At 32.1% G+C, this 20,800-nt stretch overlaps 1 protein-coding gene and 2 pseudogenes across 1 annotated transcript; all 3 read left to right on the top strand.

Annotated features, from left to right (window-relative positions):
- LOC125823409 (receptor-like protein Cf-9) overlaps nucleotides 1-20,800 on the top strand; it is a 110,219-nt pseudogene that overhangs the window by 41,435 nt on the left and 47,984 nt on the right.
- LOC125823403 (receptor-like protein Cf-9 homolog) lies at nucleotides 1,172-10,727 on the top strand (annotated as a pseudogene).
- LOC125823402 (receptor-like protein Cf-9 homolog) lies at nucleotides 13,670-16,404 on the top strand. The gene is made up of 2 exons (XM_049502782.1): nucleotides 13,670-16,278; nucleotides 16,392-16,404. The coding sequence occupies exons 1-2, from the start codon at nucleotides 13,670-13,672 to the stop codon at nucleotides 16,402-16,404; spliced, it is 2,622 nt and encodes an 873-aa protein (XP_049358739.1).

The following is a 20,800-nucleotide window of genomic DNA, read 5'->3' as shown; positions in this document are numbered from 1 at the left end:
CATCAGCTTCAAAAAAAGGCATCTTCTTTATGAAGTCGTAAGCTTCCTGTAGTAGATCAACCACACAACCATAATGTTTCATCTTAGCTGCAAGTCCGAATTCATGTGACATTGCTTCAAACAATTAGAACCCAAAATCGACAAGCTTGGCAATCTCATTTGACATGATTACTGACATCGTTAATGCTAGGAAAGAAATCATAACATTTCCATGTGCAAATATGCTTCTTAACTACATCACAGCAAATAAAGACATTAGCTTTCTTCTATTGCGACTCGGCCAAACTTTATTTCATTTATCTATAGGATACTTTTTTATGTAATTAATCAGTTAGGTATTGTTTAATTTCCCTTGTTCTGTTTTATTATGTCAAATACTCCCCCTATACAGATGATGTCAGTGTAAGATTGAACTCGAATGTTTAATGAAACCAACAACAACTATGAAAACTTTGAAATTATTACATTGTGTAATGCATCTCCATGGACCATGGGTGAAGAATTACGGATTGATTGAGGTGAAGGGGAAATTAGCGGTCATACATTATGTGAAATGATTAAGTGGATACTTCGACTTGTGGATTTTATAGCAGACTCCAAAAAGAGAATGGGAGAGACATATCATCGGCGTTCCCTTGATATGGAATGATATAAAACCTAGATTTATATCATCCTTTATGGCCCGTATCTAATATAGCAAGAAAATCAGTTTAACTAATTCTGCATTCAAAACCAAAAGAGAATGAGGCAGCAGTACTGATGATGTGGTTAAACTTCAGGTCTATACTAGACCAAAGTACTGCAAGTACTCATCAAATCCGAGGCGGTTATAGTTACCTGGAAGGCATTTTGAGTACTCTTTGTTCTGTTTTATTGTCAAATATCTTTATATCAGTGCTTCTTCACCGTCCTATATGCCTCCATCAGAAGGCTCATTATTGTAATTAACTCAATAATTCGAATTTCCCTAGTTTGTTATGTTTTGTGCACGAGGCTACGTACTGGTCAAGTCTCGCTGCAGCAATAAAGTCTAATTTGGAGTGACATCTACTTGGAGCACCATTGGCTAGGTTCAAATGATTGTCCATCAACAACATAAGCCACAAGTTTAACTTTAACCGCTAAAGACTCATCCCGTCACACTGCTTTATAAAACAGAGGAATCAATGAAATGACTCCACGATTGTCTCAGACGTTGGCAAAGTCAAACAGAGACACCTCTATTGTTTTTTAAGTTTTCCTCTCTACTTCTTGTGCTATTACTCAATTATGTGTTTATGTCAATTTCAGTTTTCGCTTTGAAAATGTTGTGTCTGTTCTTCCTGGTTAGTCATGCGCTAATTAAGGAGGCAACATCAAGTGTATTAATTAGCTGTTTCTGTTTGTTCAACTCCTTTTTCTACATTAGATTGGGCTGGGGCACTGCACTCTTTCTTCCTCTGTGGGTCGATTACGTGCATTGGAACTGAAAAGGGCTCTATTCATATACAGTCTTCCTTGCTTCTTACCTCTTATCTTATTGTGCGAGATAATCCAAGAGAGAGAAAAGTCTGGGAACGTACCTTAATAGCATTTCAGGAAAACAGAAATGCTTCTGTTTGATTACTAAGGTATAGATAATCGAAGCAATTACATATGTACGTGTATGCATTCCGTATAATTTTAGTTGATATTCATATTGATGCATAGATATTTGACAATAAAACAGAACACACTGAAGTTATTAAGAATTTTTTTAAATTAACAAATCTCATTCTAGATTATCAGAAAGAAAAAAAGTTGGCATTTTTGACTAGGAAGGTAAGGTCTATATATAAACCAACCAACACTTTTATAATAACCAATCAATATTGTTTTGAAATTTTGACTTGAAATGTTTCTATATGCCAATTATTACTCTTATTGGACTAATTAAACATTTTATAATTTTGGACTTGAGATGTTTTTGACAGTCTATACACCAATTAATACTCTTATAGACTCTTTCTTCTTCTTTTTCTCTCTAAGAATTTAAATTGATAAATAACTAGTTCTTACTTGACTATTGCTAGATTAAATGGTCTTCACACACATTGGGATGGTTATAGATTTTTTTGTCAAAGTTTATACACCGATTATCACTCTAATAGACTTTTCTTTCTCCTCTAAAAAAAAGAGGTTGCCCGGTGCACAAAGCATCTCGCATTAGCAAGGTCTAAAAAAGTTTAAAATACGTGACCTAGACGTCACACTGAGAATACACTTAAGTGCTGTTCCAAAGCTCCCTGAACTTTTCTTTCTCTAAGATTTTAATTGATTTAATAACTATTTCTTACTATTAGACATAATATTCTCAAGGTGAATGTTTCTGCATTATGTCTGATAGTACTAATTTGACAAATGAGATTAATAATGCATAACAATGTGGGTCTGAACTACTTGCAGAGAGTTGGGATTATGACATTTTAAGACTGATAATGTATCAAACAAAATTGTATTATTACAACTTTTTTCATAATAGTCTAAAAGGATTATGCAATGGAATTTCACCAAAAAAATGTGATACGTAATTGACGACTCAAAAGTTGACCAAAAGTGACTAGATAAGCTTCTTGGAATTGATTAGCTGTAGTATATTTTTCTTTGCTTAATTTGTGGTTCACTATATACCTCATCAAAATTACATTCAATCCATTGGACGTAATGAATCGGTCCCACCAAAATTTGAACTGATTATCAAATGAATTTCTTTTTTTACCTTTTAAGTTGATGTCTATACACCAGTTAACACTCTTATTCTATCTAAACAAACTTCTTTTTTTTTTTTAATTCTAGGCCTAACTGTTTTTGTCAATGCCCATACATCACGTAAGTACAGATTCTGTAAGTAGTTGAATTACAATTTCTGAATGTTTGTTGTTATAGTTCAACTTTCTGGTGATCCAAGGATATGAAAAATAAATTGCCTTATGTTGTTGATGGACAATCATTTGAACAGAGTTGGCTAGTTTTACGCACAATGAGAATCGGCATTCTCGTGATCCAATTAAAAAAATTGTGTATTTAAAAGTAGAAGGAAAAGGGAAAAGGTTGTTCATGAAGCACGATTCCCTCAAAGCTGGAAATATAGTCATGGATACATGTGTTTGAGAAAGTTTTAAATACAAATGAAAAGAAAAAAATTACGCGTGTTTGAGAAAGTTTTAAATACAAGGTAAAATAAAATAAAAAACATAGTATGTATATTAACTTACTTTATATATCAGGCAAAGAAAATAAAAATAATATTCTTTTTGAAAAAAGGCATATATACGTACATGTGGTGTCGCGTGTATAACACTGCAACTAATTGAATTGAGTTGCGGCTCAACGTCAACATATAAGGTGCAAAAATATAGAGCGAAACAGGTTTTTTTTTTTTTTTTGGGGGGGGGGGGGGGGACAGGGGTAATAGAAACCCTGTAAATATAGCGCGTGTCTTTAAATTTTGGTCATAATTCAAGGGGTATTTGTGGCTTTTCCTAATTTAGATTGATTGGATAATTGTCCCCAATTGTTAAAGCTAATATTCTCAAGTCATTCTTGTGCAATGACTTGTGCATTGACTTGAGATTTCTCTTATTAGTTTAATTGTAATAAGTGTTTATTACCTCAAATATTTACTTAATTCATTTTTGGAAATTGCAGGTTCCAAGAGAAGCAAATTAAAGCCATCAAGTCAAGGTCTTTACACAAGTTAACACTGTTATCCTAACTAAATAAGTTTTTTCTTATTGAATTTTCAACTTAATCGTTTCGTCAAGGCCAAAACATCAACACCTACTCTTACAAGACTTTTCTTTTTTGCTCTCAAAACTTAAATTCGTTGAAGAGAAAAGGATAATTTTATATACCCCTCAACTTTATTATTTAGATTTTATTTACCCCTCATTATAAATGTGGATCATATATACCCCTACGGTTACTCAAATGACTCATATATACTTTTTTTCTCTAATGGAAGTGAAAATATTAATTCTAAATTAAAATATTTCGATACAAGGTAAAAAAAATATGTATTGACTTAATTTAAATACAAGATAAAGAAAATAAGAATATTTTTTTTTAAAAATAAATTAGTTTTATTTTTAAAAATAATTAAATATATATATATATACACACACACGTGGCAGGTGAGTGTGTACAAACACAACCAACTTGGGTGGTTGACGGTACCACATCACTCGTCAGCACAAAAGGTGCACAAAAATACGAAAAAAATGTGTCCAGGGGTAATAGGACCCTAGTTAAGTTTAGGTGTGTCTCTGAAATTTCGGTTATAGTCTAGGGGGTACTTGTGCCTTATCCCTTTATAAACAAACAACTTAATCTTAAAAATTATGCAATGAATATAAATTTGAATATGAAAAATCAATTCCAGCGTAACTTGTATTCAAATCAAATGACCCCTAACAATCTTCTTAAAAATTCGCGTGTCTTTCTTCATTCCCTTAGCGATCTAGTTTGAAATGACTTACTTGAACTTGCAAGAGCGTAAAAAATTCACGAGTGAGTTGTATGTGACACAACCCTCTAAAACTACATCAAATATCATATATATATATATATATAAAGAGAACCCTAGGCCCGCCTACGTGGCGCAACCACAAACCAGAATTTTCTTTTAATTTATTTATTTCCAATACTAGTCTTCTCTTTTCATGAAAAGATGTGACTTTTATGAAAAGTTGTAACTCTTTTGAAAACTTGTGACTTTTAGGAAGAGCTGCGACTTTTATATCAAAAGTTGTAACTTTTATGAAAAGTTGTGACTTTTATGAAGAGTTGCGACTTTTATGAAAAATTGTGACTTTTATGAAAGGTTGTGACCTTTCCGAAGGGTTGTAACTTTTCCAAAGAGTTGTGACCTTTCCGATAAGGTACAATAAATATTTGTTCACACTACCCTTTGTTGTCTATAAATAGAGGGATTTCCTGCCACAATTATTTGTAGGTGTTTTTCCGCTGTAGGGTAGTCGAATTCAAATACATTAATTAAACTTCTTATGAAGTTTGTTTCATTCCTCAAAGTTTTCGTCCTCCTATTTCATGAAGCTTAGTGATTCATGTAATTATGACAATTTCTTTTTGTTATTTTGGTGACTTTTTTTTTTTAACTCTGTTAAAATTTTCAGCAAAGATGATTGAAAATTGATCTTCTCTTTTGTCCCTTTCTACAGGTTTCTTCGTATAAACAAAGAATATTGATTTTGATTGCAATGCGACATTACTACTCTTGCACCTCTCATTCAACAACTCCTAACGTTTTTGAAATGGTTGAATTCATTACATTTGGTTCTTTAACAAAACTTTTATTTCTACCACTACTATTTGTAGGTTTTTTTGCTATAGGGGAGTCGAATTCAAGTACATTAATTAAACTTCTTATGAAGTGTGTTTCATTCCTCGAAGTTTTCTTTCACATATTAAATGAAGCTTAATCTTTTACTGTAAATCATAGTGATTTATGTATCTATTGCAATTTTTATTTGCTATTTTGGTTTTTTTTTCTAAACTCTGTTAAAAATTTCAGTGAGGATGATTGAAAATTTACCTTCTCTTTTGTCCCTTTCTGTAGGTTTTTTCATTTACTTTGTGGGAAAATTTCTTGTGGGTTGTGCTATATTTTATAGCACACAACAACAACAAGTATGTGATAACTAATACGAAACCAATGATGAAGTTACAAAACAGATTGCTTTCTTGCTTTGCCACAGTTAATATACTATTTTGATTGTTTTTCTTAGGTACAAACAATTTTTATATCATTGCACTCTTCCTAGAATATTAGTATAGGCACAATTAGGCCACTTCTTTTGTCGCAAGTTAAGTAATTTGTCATATTTCTTCGTCTCTTTTTTTTGGGCATAATAAGAGATCAAGTTTTCTTGAAACAAACAAATGTCCAGAATACACTATAACAAAAATAATTTTTATCAGCAATAAATATGAACATTAACGAAAAGTGCTAGAGGCGTTACTGACATTAATTAATTGTCATTGATTCAATGTTGCTATAAACTTTAGGGACATTTATAGAGAGTACCAATTGCCTCTGAAAATATATATTTAGCGACAATTAAGCTATTAATTGTCGTTAAAGATCATTTTTACTGTAGTGATGACACTTTATTTTGATAAACTTTTTTTAAAAAAAATAAAGAAGTAGGAACTCTTTCTTTTGGATTATTTCAATTAAATTTGTGAACTGTAAACTTGGATACAACTCGATACACTATCTTTTTGAAAAATATGTCAAGCAATATGCTTTTTTCTTCAAAGTAAGGTTGTCTTTATTATTATTTGTGGATATTTCTGAGTTCAAATGCTCACAAAATTATGCTATGAGATTTTAATATGTTATGTGTCAAAATTTGATTTAGAATATCCAGTTGTGAACAATTTCATTTAGACCAAAATAAGTTGGGGCCGGTGATATGAAACCTAAGCAATAGTAATGACTACTCTGAGACAATGAGGAAAAACATTTATGATAATAACAATTTTAGGGTCATTTTTAACATGTATATGATACGTCATACTATAATAAAAACATATTGATTGAGGTTCATAAGAAAGGAGTTGAAGGTCTTCCATTTGAGTTTAGTTAATTATGTTGTATGGACGTGAAATTCCACTTACTTTTTGGAATTTAGCAAATTTCATTACTTCTGACCAACTATTTCTTTGGAGATTTTCTTAGACTTCTTTTTTACAATTAAAATCTCTCTATGACTCATAATTTTTCTATAACAAAAAATTAAAAAATATAGCATTTAAGATTTTGGAGGAACGCTTTGCCTTAACCTCAAATGTTTTTGACAATGTAGTGTTTGTATTGAGAATATGAATATTATTGAAAGATCATATGTAAGCTTAATGAAATAGTTCAATCCCGTGCAAAGCATGGGTAATTTACCTAGTGTATATATATATATATATAGATATATATACATTAAATAAACATAGTTAGAACCACTATGACTCCAACCATCACCATTCACCAACCAAAAGCTAATCAAACTTGTATTACTTTTGTATTTAAGAACTAATCAAACTTGTATTATTTCAATCACTCAAAAGCTAAAGTGTCCGGTAAGTTCTATTATTTTCTAACAGAAGAGAGTTAGAGTATGTTTGGATGGGCTTATAGCTTTTGACTTAAAAAGTTAAGAATTACACTTAGAAAATCATTGAACGTAGTTTTATAACTCAAAAGTTACTCAACTATTTAGAAAGTCACCCAACTAATCTAAATGATTTTTTAATTAAATTTTGTTGAAATTGAAAATTTTATTTCAAGCTAAATTTCTAAGAAATAATAAGATGCCATTTTAACCATTTTAAAGAATTTTTTATTATCCATTTATATGCACACATAATTTGTTTTAATTATTATCATAATTATGGTATTCTTCTAATATAAATTTTTTATATTAGACGGTAGATTTAATAGTCTAAAAAAGTTCTTTCAGTAGAATTTCACCTAAGAATGTGAAGGAGGATATGTAATTGACAACTTAAAATTTGACAGAAAGTGAGTAGGTGTGCTTCTTGGAATTTGATTACTCCAAAGTTGTAGATTTTTCTTTGCTTAATTTGTGGTTCATTCATCTTCCACATCCGCCGGTGGATGATAACATTAATTAATTCATAGGTAAGTATTGAAGAAAGATCACACCTTTGAATATGCATTTATGATCCACAACAATAAATTTGACCCAAAAAACGAATTTTAAGATTATTTTTTAAAGAAAAATCAGTTTGTTAATGAAAAGGGTTAAATGTATCATTTATTAGACAACGAGGGTGTATCCGTTTATATGCACCGTTTGTTAGCCGATGGAGGTATTAGGTATATATGCATCACTTTTTAATGAGGAGTATATATGCTCTAAATCGCAAAATTGAGGGGTATATTTGTTTTTTGCCCTAAAATAAAAAATAAAAAAATAAATTAAATACTTTTTTTCACTTCAATTTGATGAAAAGGTATGTGTGAGCCACTTTTATAACGGTAGAAATATATGTGAGCAACTTTTCTTTGTAAGGACTATTTGCGAAGACTTGGAATGTGACATATTGGTCTACTAAGGTATCTAAAAAATTGTATTACAAGTGATAGGATTTTTCTGTTATTTGAACTTTTCTTTGCATTGACTTGAGATTTTTTTCTAGTACTTTAATTCCTAAGCATTGGCACTTAAGAGTACAAAAGAAATTTATACGATTGAGTTATTTAAAACCAATTATAGGAAAATTTATACAACAAGCTTGGAATAATGATCTAAGAAATATGAGAAGTAACCTTGTACGGGCGGTAAAGCAACATGATAGTCAAAAATTATTTTATACTGTCAATGTATATAATTTGAATTCCTTTTATGTTCATAGGAAATTGAAGTCAAGTGGAATTATTTTTAAAATATTATAACACCCTATAACATGGGCATATCCTAAATAACATCAAGCTTTTACTATTTCTATATCAACTATAGATTTTAATAGTCCTTTTCATTGTGAATCCTTTCCAAGAAATCAATCAAAAATTTGAAGGATTTTCGACCTAAAATGTTGTTGTCAAGGTCCTTTCCTTAGTAAATTTCTTTGCTTAATTTGTGCTATATATACCTCATTTAAATTATTGAATAGAGGAACAAAGAAAAAATTTTGATTTCTTATCTACCAACTTAATTAGTTTTGAACATTTTAGTGCAGAAATGGGTTACGTAAAACTTGATTTTTTAATGCTATTTTCCTTACTCTGTCAACTTGCTTTCTCCTCATCCTTATCTCATTTGTGCCCCAAAGATCGAGCTCTTGTTCTTCTACAATTCAAGCACATGTTTACAACTTTGATGGCCAACTTCTGATCTCTTTAGATTTGGAAAACTCAATTGGTTATCACTTAGAAATAACAACTTTGATGGTCAACTTGAGTTCTTATCCTTTAACAGAATCTGGACTCAACTTGAATTCTTAGATTGTTCAGTCAATTCCCCAACAGGTGCAATACCTTCTAATGCAAGTGGTATGCAAAACCTACAAGGTCTCTACTTGTCATCAAACCATTAGAATGGGACTTTACCATCATGGATATTCTCCCTCCCATCACTAACTGAATTATCACTTAGAAATAACACCTTTAATGGCAAACTTGAGTTCTTATCCTTTAACAGATGGACGCAACTTGTATTATTAGATTGTTCAGTCAATTCCCTAACAGGTCCCATTCCTTCTAATGTAAGTGGTATGCAAAACCTACAACTACTCAGCTTGTCATCAAACCACTTGAATGGGACTATACCGTCCTGGATATTCTCCCTCCCTTCACTATGGCAGTTAGACTTGAACGATAACCATTTCAGTGGAAACACTCAGGAGTTCAAGTCTATAACATTGCGTCGAGTTTCTCTAAAACAAAATCAGCTGCAAGGTCCTATTCCAAAGTCACTCCTAAACCAGCCAATCCTAACATATCTTCTCCTTTCGCATAATAATCTCAGTGGACAGATCGCTTCAACCATATGCAATCTGAAAACACTACAAGTGCTAGATTTGGGCAGCAATAATTTGGAGGGAACAATCCCACTATGTTTGGGTGAGATGAGTGAACTTGTGGCTTTGGATTTAAGCAACAATAGTCTTAGCGGGACAATTAATACTACTTTTAGTGTTGGAAACCAACTAATAGCCATTAAATTTGACGGGAATAAGCTAGAGGGGAAAGTTCCGCAATCTTTGATCAATTGCAAATATTAGGAAGTTCTTGATTTAGGTAACAATGAGTTGAATGACACATTTCCTAAATGGTTGAGAGCCCTACCGAATCTGATGATTCTACGACTGAGATCAAATAAGTTCTTTGGCCCTATAAAAGATTCATCGACTTACAAGTTTGCTCAAATTCGAATCATAGATCTCTCATCCAATGGATTTAGTGGAGATTTACCATTGAGCCTTTTTGAGAATTTTGAAGCTATGAAAATAAATGATGAGAACAGTGGAACCCGAGAGTATGTAGCAGATATGCATTATGTTTATTACACAAATTCCTTTATAGTGACGACAAAGGGGTTGGATCTAGAACTACCTCGAGTTTTGACTACAAACATAATTATTGATCTCTCAAGGAATAGATTTGAAGGTCATATCCCAAGCATTATTGGAGATCTCGTTGGGCTTCGTATGTTGAACTTATCTCACAATCGCTTGGAAGGTCACATACCAGCATCACTGCACCAGTTATTTGTACTTGAATCATTGGATCTCTCATCCAACAAAATCAGCGGAGAAATTCCACAACAACTTGCATCCGTCAAATCACTTGAAGTCTTAAATCTCTCTCACAATCATCTGGTTGGATGCATCCCTAAAGGAAAACAATTTGATACGTTTGAGAATAGTTCATACCAAGGGAATGATGGGTTACGTGGATTGCCACTCTCAAAAGATTGTGGCGGTAATGAAGGGGTACCACAAGCAACAACTCCATATGGGCTAGATCAAGAAGAAGAAGAAGGAGATTCATCAATTATAAGTTGGCAGGCGGTTTTCATGGGTTATGGTTGTGGACTTGTTATCGGACTGTCCATAATATACATAATGTTGTCAAACTCAATATCCAACATGGTTTTCGAGGATGGATGTAGAATTGGAACACAAAATTCTTATATATGAGAATGAAAAAGCACAAGAAAAGACATTAGTATGTAACCTCCAGGTATTCTACCTCCTTCATCCTTAAAGATTTTAACTTTAATTCTTCATTTTTGAAATTAGCAGGATTCAAGTCCACTGCATTGCTGGGATGAGAATAAAAGCTTTTAATTTCATAGTTTGTGATGTTTCGTAAAGTGTTTGTTACATTTTATATGTTCCAGTTTTCTTCTGTTGTGACTCAACAAATTCAATTGCAAGGAAAAACAATAGAATTTCATAGAATGCAAAGAGATCAAAAGGGAAACTGGAATAACAGTAGAAAACTTGAGACGATTTGCGAGAAAACTGGAATAACAGTAGAAAACTTGAGACGATTTGCGAGAAAACTGGAATAACAGTAGAAAACTTGAGACGATTTGCTAGAAAACTGGAATAACAATAGAAAGCACATTAAAAATACTAAAACAACTCCAAATTCTCGTGTACTTTGAAATAGAAAAAGTATTCCTCGATATTGATCAATATATAATAACTTGAATACAATAGAGTTAAAAAGTTGGGGAAACAACATAACCTTGAATACTAAGGTTTAAATCCTAGCAGTGGTGAAACCAGATATCACATTTCAGGATCTAACATTGCTTTTTCCCACCTCTCTGTGCCAACATAAATGCTTGAGAGTTGCACCATTTCCCAACTCAATAGCTCCACCAAGTCTACAAGCACCCAAGACGGTAGCATCAGCTTCAAAAAAAAGGCATCTTCTTTATGAAGTCGTAAGCTTCCTGTAGTAGATCAACCACACAACCATAATATTTCATTGTAGTAGATCAAGTCCGAATTCATGTGACATTGCTTCAAACAATTAGAACCCGAATTCGACAAGCTTGGCACACGCACAAGCTGGAAGAAGTCATAGCATTCCATGTGCAAACCTGCTCCATCGCATCAAATACCTGTGTTACAGCAAATGGTTAAAAATACATGCAAAGCCTCGTACTATAAGGATAATATTTAGGACACTAATAGCAGAGCTCGAATCAAATTGATGATGATTTCTTCTTCTTTTCAGATAATAATAAGCTTCTTGCTTATGCAACATGTTGAAGTACTAGTTTCTAATTTTCCAACATAATATTTTCTTTACATTTGAATTGAGCTCCTTTTGAAACAGAATACGCAAGGCATAACTTATTCCTACAAAACCTATGTTATCTAAACTTTTGCTTTGCGAATTAGATACTACACAACTTATGCTGGACAAAGGAAAAAGTTCTCTAACGAAACTAGGTCATAGTTAAGGGTACTTTGACCCACAAACTTCCATTAAATGATAAGCAGGGGTAAAAATTAAAGTCCATCGATTGAGGGATAATAATTAAAGACCACCCAAAAATAGGGGTGGTCACCAGAACTGCAGATCTAAACCTATTTACAAGACATTTGTTAAAATAAACCGACATCAATTGCACAAAATTCTTAATGAAGAAACTCTTAAAATAGTGTGATATCGTTGTCTTTGGGCAAAACGTGCACAATTTTCTTCCAAATGTCTCCAATCATTAAGAGTATCACTTCACTTTATACACATCTTCTTTTTCTTATTAACTTCTAATGCGAGACATTGTTCATATACCCAACCAACATAACATGAGGTATTCCGTTACGGTTATCATATGCAGCTCATACCTGCAGATTTATCACCAAAACAACACTCCGCTTCATCACTTCCTCCAGTTCCAAAACTTCATGTGTATCAGAACAAATACATGTGTTATTACAAGTATTGGGACTTTCATTTAAATTTTTCTTGAATTGACTTGAGAATGTGATTTGACTTACAGTGCAATGACTTGAGAAAGATTAAATAGTCTTTACATATTGTGTGACACATTGAATGTGAATGTGTAATTTTAAATAGTCTAAAATTGTCTGAAAATGACTATGTGACCTTCCTGGAATTGATTACTCCAAAGCAACACTTAAATGTGCCTAGTAAATTTATTTTTATCTGGCTATTGTCAAATTCCAAATACTACTTCACATACGTATCAGTATATAATCAATTATGCATGGTTAAACATATTAGCACATATTGTATACTTTTTGCTATTTTTAATAACTTGGCATATTTTTAACTCAAAGGAGATTCGGACTCAACTTCAACTTCTTCTGTACAATTTCAAGAAGAGTAAAACACATTGACATCTGAATATACTTCGAAAATTTAAAAATGGCTTTCATACTTCGAAGAATTTGATCATGGGAAATAAATTAAGACATGGCATACACCTTCTTTTGCTTAAAAAAGTCGACACTACTTAAATAAAAGGACACTAATAATCAACTTGGGACAGAAAGTAAGACCTTAAAATCACAAGAAGTGCAAATCCAAACCAATTAATAAGACGAATTGTGAAAATAGACCGACATCAATTGCACAAAATTCTTAAAATGGTGTGATTTAGTCGGCTTTGGGAAAAACTTGCACAGTTTCCTCCTAAATGCCTCATATCTTCTTTTCTTATCAACTTCTAATAAGAAACTTTGTTCATACATCCAACCGACATAACATCAAGGTATTCTGTCGCAGTTATCATATGCAGCTCATACCTGCAGATTTATCACTTCATCACTTTCAGTATTTGTTGTTAAAATTTGAATTTACCAGAAAACACAAGGTGAAATGCTTACATGTGTATCCAGAGAGAAGAAGTTTGAAAAAGAAGAGAAACAGTTCCTGCTTTGGTTGTTAAGACAAAATGCATGTGTTATTACAAGTGTTGGGATTTTCATTTGAATTGACTTGAGAATGTGACTTGAATTGTGTGACCTTCCTGGAATTGTGTTATTAAATGTGTATAATAAATTTCTTTGCTTAATTTATGCTATATATACCTCATCAAAATTGATGAATATAGACACAGATCAAACATTTCTTGATTTCTTCTTTATCAACTTAATTAGTTTTGAACATTTTAGTGCAGAAATGGGCTACGTAAACCTTGTATTTTTTATGATATATCCCTTTCTCTTTAAACTTGTTTTGTCCTCATCCTCACCTCATTTATGCCCCAAAAATCAAGCTCTTTCTCTTCTACAATTCAAACACATGTTTACAATAGATCCTAATGTTTCTGGTTATTGTATCGGCATAAGAGGCCAATGGATTCAGTCATATCCAAAAACTCTTTCATGGAACAAGAGCACAGATTGTTGCTCTTGGGATGGAGTTCATTGTGATGAGATGACCGGACAAGTGATTGAGCTCAACCTCACTTGCAGCAAACTTCAAGGCAAGTTTCATTTCAATAGTAGCCTCTTTCAACTCTCCAATCTCAAAAGGCTTGATTTGTCTTATAATGATTTTTCTGGGTCGCTCATTTCACCTAAATTTGGTGAGTTTTCTAGTTTGATGCATCTTGATTTGCTTCTTACAAGTTTTACAGGTCTAATCCCAGCAGAAATCTCTCACCTTTCTAAATTACGGGTTCTTCGTATCCGGAGTGATTATGGGGTTAGATTCGGACCTAACAATTTTGAATTGTTCCTGAAAAACTTGACCCAATTAAGAGAGCTCGACCTTAACTTTGTGAACATCTCTTCCACCTTTCCTCTAAATTTCTCTTCTTATTTAACAACTCTATGGCTTCCATACACACAGTTACGTGGGATATTGCCCAAAAGAGTTTTCCACCTTTCCAACTTAGAATCTCTGGATTTAACAAACAATCCCCAGCTCACAGTTAGATTTCCCACGACCAAATGGAATACCAGTGCATCACTCATGGAGTTATATCTGAGTGGTGTGAATTTCACTGGTAAGATACCTGAATTATTTAGCCATCTAACTTCATTGGTTGACTTAGTGATGAGTTCTTCCAATCTCTCGGGGCCCATTCTTAATCCTTTATGGAATCTCACCAACATAGAGGTTTTGGACCTTCATAATAATCATCTTGAAGGACCAATTTCTCCGTTCTTGAGATTTGGAAAGCTCAGGGAGTTCTCACTTAGAAATAACAACTTTGATCTCCAACTTGAGTACTTACCCTTTAACAGAAGCTGGACACAACTTGAAACGTTAGACTTTTCGTCCAATTACCTAACTGGTCCAATTCCCTCGGGTGTTAGTGGACTGCAAAACCTACAATCACTCAGCTTATCATCAAACCACTTAAACGGGACTATACCATCCTGGATATTCTCCCTCCCTTCACTATTTGATTTAGACTTGAGTGATAACCATTTCAGTGGAAAGATTCAGGAGTTCAAATCCCAAACATTGTTTTCCATTTCTGTAAAACAAAATCAGCTGGAAGGTCCTATTCCAAAGTCATTCCTAAACCAGCAGGGACTATATTATCTTATCCTTTCTCAAAATAATCTCAGTGGACATATTGATTCAGCCATCTGCGATCTGAATTTGGGTGTGCTAAATTTGGGAAGTTGTAATTTGGACGGAACAATACCACAATGTTTGGGTGAGATGAGTGAACTTTGGGTTTTGGATTTAAGCAACAACAGTCTTAGTGGGACAATTAATACAACTTTTAGTAATGGGAACCAACTCAGAGTCATTAAAATGGATGGGAATAAGCTAGAGGGGAAAGTCCCACGATCTATGATCAATTGCAAATATTTGCAACTCTTTGATTTAGGTAATAATGAGTTGAATGACACATTTCCAAAATGGTTGGGAGCCCTACCTGATTTGCAGATTTTAAACTTGAGATCAAATAAGCTGCATGGCCCTATAAATGATTCAAGGACTGAGAACTTGTTTGCTAAAATTCTAGTAATAGATCTCTCATCCAATGGATTCAGTGGAGATTTACCTGTGAGCCTTTTTGAGAATTTTCAAGCCATGAAAATGATTGGTGAGAATAGTGGAACCCCAGAGTATGTAGCAGAAACATATTCTACTTTATACACAAATTCTTTGATAGTGACAACAAAGGGACTGGATCTTGAACTTCCTCAAGTTTTGACTACGGACATAATTATCGATCTCTCAATGAATAGATTTGAAGGTTCTATCCCAAGTATTATTGGAGATCTAATTGGACTTCGTACGTTGAACTTGTCTCATAATAACTTGAAAGGTCATATACCAGCATCAATGCAACATTTATCTGTACTTGAATCATTGGATCTCTCATCCAACAAAATCGGCGGAGAAATTCCACAACAACTTGCATCCCTCACATCACTTGAAGTCCTAAATCTCTCTCACAATCATCTTGTTGGATGCATTCCGAAAGGAAAACAATTTGATACGTTTGAGAATAGTTCATACCAAAGGAATGATGGGTTACGTGGATTGCCACTCTCAAAAGATTGTGGCAGTGATGAAGGGGTACCACAAGCAACAACTCCATTTGGGCTAGATCAAGAAGAAGAAGAAGGAGATTCATCAATGATAAGTTGGCAGGCGGTTCTCATGGGTTACGGTTGTGGACTTGTTATTGGACTGTCCGTAATATACATAATGTTGTCAATTCGATATCCAGTGTGGTTTTTGAGGATGGATGTAGAATTGGAACACAAAATTCTTACGAGAATGAAGAAATACAAAAAAGGATATGTAACCTCCAGGTATTAACTTGATCTTTTTCCTTCAAAAGATTAATTTTTATATAGCAATGAATTTTCTATTTCCTTCATCCTTGAAGATCTTGACTTTTAGTCTTCTTTTTTAAAAATTGCAGGATTCAAGCCTAATATGTTACGCTGAAGCAAATATAAGCCTTTACCATTCATAATCGGTAATGCTTATGTAGTGTTAGTATCCTATGAATAAAGACATGATTTTTCTTCCTTTGGGACTCATCCATATTTGTTTTCTTTTCATCTTCTTTTTTATTGTTTATTACATGGAGACTGTTAGCTTGAGTTCATCCTAGCTATTAGTTGAGTAATTGGTCTCACCCGCAAGTCAGTTCATAAATTTATGAAGTTATTATCTTATCTTTTTCGTAATTACATTGTTAGAGTGGGTAGAAGTCCTTCAAGCTCTTATCGCAGGCACTTGAAGCCCCATTGATTTCTATTTCTCTGAACTATGTCACATGACATCATCACACAAACATTGAACACCTCACTTTAAGTTCACAAAAATAAAAATCTGTAGTTACTAGTTACAGTGTTCAAATATATTTGTATACAGACTCATGATCATTTTTCATCAAAAGATTGAAGAAACATCAGGAAACCATGGACCAAAGTTGCAGTCTGCTATCTTAGCAGTTAAAAACAGAACAATTCAATCCAACTATTAACTCAGCGTCCAAGAGAAATATAAACACAACGAAGAGGATATCGATTCACTTTCTCATTTTATTCAATTCTGTTTTACTCATTAAGTCTCGTACTATGTAGGACTCAAATTATGTAATGGTGAGTTTGATTTTATTCAAATCTCATTTTCTAATTTAATGTATTTTCTTGGTTCTGAATTTACGGATCCATCTCTAACAGATATGAGGTTCTACTTAGTTTAGCAATGTTTGTTCTCACTTTTTTGCTTTCCTTGAATTTGTGATAAAATTGATTTTTCCTATGTTCTGTCCTAGAGTTTGATTGTTTTTTGTCTTGTGGAGTTTTTTAAACCACAGCTTTGTATGAGTATATCTTAATCTAGTTAAGTTTGATTAAAGTAAAGCAAAAGGATGATTGAAAAAAAAAAACAATTTTTCTCTTTTGTTTCTTAATTATTGTCCTGCTCAATTTTATCAAAAGAATAAAAAAATCTTTCTTGATTCAAATTTCTAGAATTGATCAAAATTTTATTAGTTTTTCAACTTTGAACTAATTATTAGCATGGAGGAAAGATTTAACTTTGAGTGGGCATGTGTAATTAATTCAATAAATTTGTTGATAGATCTTGTCTTTTGTATTTTAGAGTATAGAACGTTTCATATGTTCGAATTACAAAAGAAAGAGAAAGAGGATGTCAATAATAATCAGAAATATGAAGAACACAATTCATTAACTTAACATCTTACCAATTTTTCTTATCCTTAAGTGATTACTTTTAAAATTAATTGGAGTATTAGTGATCAAATTTAAGTAGTAAAAGACTTATATCATAATTGTACTAGTTGAATCATGTTTTAGTTTGACTTGATAAAGAAGACTACTCTTAAATTTTGATTGAATATGAGAGGAGTCGACAAGAATTCGGAAAATCATGTATTAATTGTGCATTTCTTTTTTCATCTATATTGTAATGGTTAGGTATTAAGAAGGATGTGTATGCTATATTTTCTCTCTTTATTTTTTGTATGTTTTTTCTCTATTAGACTTTTTGAATTAATTTTCTATGATTTTTTATTGACTTAAGGCTGTATTGAGTTGAAATTAGTCATTTGTGACTTTATTGAAAATTTATTTTTTTTACTAATTGAAGTTTCAAATTTACAGAAATTAAATTTAAACATTAAATACGCCCACCATTTGGTGTTTTTCCTCATATTTTTAAAAACTTATTTGTAATTATTGTATTTGATTACTTATTACGTGCTATTTTAATTAGTTTAACAAATCGATAAAAAAATCACACAGGACACACATGTCAAGAAACTAGTTTTTTTAAATATTAATTTTTAATTATTGTATTTTATTACTCATTGCACACATGTTTTCATAAAATTTTAATTAGGGTTGGACATAAATACCGAAAAAATGAAATATCGAACCAAACCGAATTTTTTTTCGATTTTTCGGTTCATAATTTTGTAACTTTGGGTTTTTGGTTTGATTTTCCGTAACATAATTTTTGTAGTTCGATATTTCGATTTAACCAAAATTTATGCACTGCTATACATACTATATTAGATATTATTTAATTATTAATACTTTTATTTCCTTTTCAGCCTATAGCACACACTTAGCAGTTAGCCCTTAGGTTTTCATTCCAAATTTTCTAGTTTGAGGTATTTCATCCTACTAATAAATCGAACTGAACAGAATTACAAAAAACTGAATCGAACTGGATTAATACGGTTAGGAATTCAGAACAACAAATTCAAAAAACAAAATTGAACCGAACTACCAATTGTCCATCCCTAGCTTTAACCATTCTAACGTATCTATAAAAAGTAACTAAGGACTCACGTGCAATTCATGTATCCAAAAATTAGTTAATTTAAAACTTGGATAGTCCATATCGTTGAAATTTAGAAGTCATTCTTGTCTTTATTGATAAGTTGCTGCAAATTTCAATTGTCAAAATTGAACAAATAAGGTTTCAAGAGAATAACTCAGTTTCCAAGAGTAAACTATAAAATGTGAGATACCCTCATTCGCTTCATCATTTCATTTCAATGAGTATATCTTGGTGACCAAAAAGAGTCATTCGAACCAGTAAGGAGACCCTATTGCACTTCATTCAATTCATTATGTTCGAATTACAAAAGAAAGAGAAAGAGGATGTCAATAATAACCAGAAATTTGAAGAATGCAAATCTGGAAAGCACCAAGATAGTACATAATTCATTAAATTTACAGTTTACCATTGTCTCTTATTCTTAAGTAATTATTTTTAAAATTAATTGGAGCACTAGTGGTCAAATTGAAGTAGTGAAACACTTGTATCATTATTGTGCTAGTTGAATCATGTTTTGTTTGACTCGATGAAGAAGACTCTTGAATTTCGATTGAATATGAGAGGAGTCGACAAGAACTCAGAAAATTATGTATTTCTTTTTCATCTATATTGTAATATTAAGGTCTTAAGAAGGATGTGTATGCTCTATTTTTTCTCTCTTTATTTTTTGTATGTTTTTTCTCTATTAGACTTTTTGATTTAATTTTCTATGAATTTTTTGTTGTCTTAAGTCTGTATTGAGCTGAAACTAGTCATTTATGACTTATTGAAAATTTGTTATTTACTAATTGAAGTTTCAAATTTATGGTCGGATACTTAAAAGGAATTAAATTTAAACATTAAAATGCGTCCATTTCGCACCATTTGATGTTTTTCCTCATATTTTTAAAAATTTATTTGTAATTATTGTATTTTATTACTTATTACATGCCCTTCTAATTAGTTTAACAAATCGAGAAAATATCACACAACACAAACGTGTAATGTATGTGTCCAGAAACTAGTATTTTTAAATATTAATTTATATTTATTGTATTTATTATTCATTACACAAATGTTTTCATAGAAATTTAACTAGGGTTGGAATACCAAAAAATTGAAATATCGAACCGAACCAATTTTTTTTTTGATTTTTCGGCTAGCAACCAATGTTCACCATTATTGCCGCAATTCCAATTTCTTCTAGTTTGAGGTATTTCATCCTACTAATAAATCGAACTAAACCAAATGACAAAAATCGAATCGAATTGGATTAATCTAGTTAGGTGTTCGGTACAATAATTTCAAAAACCAGAAAAAATCGAAATAATAAAATTGAATCTGGAACGAACTATTGAATGCCCACCCCTAATTTTAATTGTTCTAATAGATCTATAAAAAGTAACTAAGGACTCACGTGCAACACACATGTCAAGGAACTAGTTGATTTAAAACTTGAATAGTCCATATTGTTGAAATTTAGAAGTCATTCTCGTCTTTATTGATAAGTAGCAAATTTGAATTGTCAAAATTGAACAAATGAGGTTTCAAGGGAATAACTCAGTTTCCAAGAGTAGACTATAAAACGCGAGATTATACCCTCATTCACTTCATCATTTCAATTCAATTTTTTAGGAGAATATCTTGGTCCAAAAAAGAGGCATTTGAACCAGTAAGGGAAACCCTATTGTGCTTCTTCATTCAATCTAATTATTAAGTGAATAACTTCACGTCCAAGAGGAATATAAACACGGCGAAGAGGATACTGATTCACTTTCTCATTCTATTCAATTTAATTTTGCTCATTAAGTCTCGTACTATAAAGGACTCAAATTATGTGAAGGTGAGTTTGATTCTATTCAAATCTCATTTTCTCATTTAATCTATTTTCTTGCTTCTGAATTTACGAACCATCTCTAACCGATATGTGGTTCTTCTTAGTTTAGCAATGTTTGTACTTACTTTTTTAGTTTTCTTGAACTAGTGATAAAATTGATTTTATAGCAAGAGTTGACTATAAAATGCGAGATT

Source organism: Solanum verrucosum, unplaced genomic scaffold (genome assembly GCF_900185275.1).
Source record: "Solanum verrucosum unplaced genomic scaffold, falcon-dt-bn FXZP01001070.1, whole genome shotgun sequence".
Lineage (NCBI taxonomy): Eukaryota > Viridiplantae > Streptophyta > Magnoliopsida > Solanales > Solanaceae > Solanum > Solanum verrucosum.
Note: the sequence above shows the minus strand (reverse complement) of the source record. Positions and strands in the feature narration are given on the sequence as shown.

Bases quoted from the DNA above. Each gene is read 5' to 3' on its own strand.
- LOC125823402 (XM_049502782.1), top strand. From the start codon at position 13,670: ATGGGCTACGTAAACCTTGTATTTTTTATGATATATCCCTTTCTCTTT.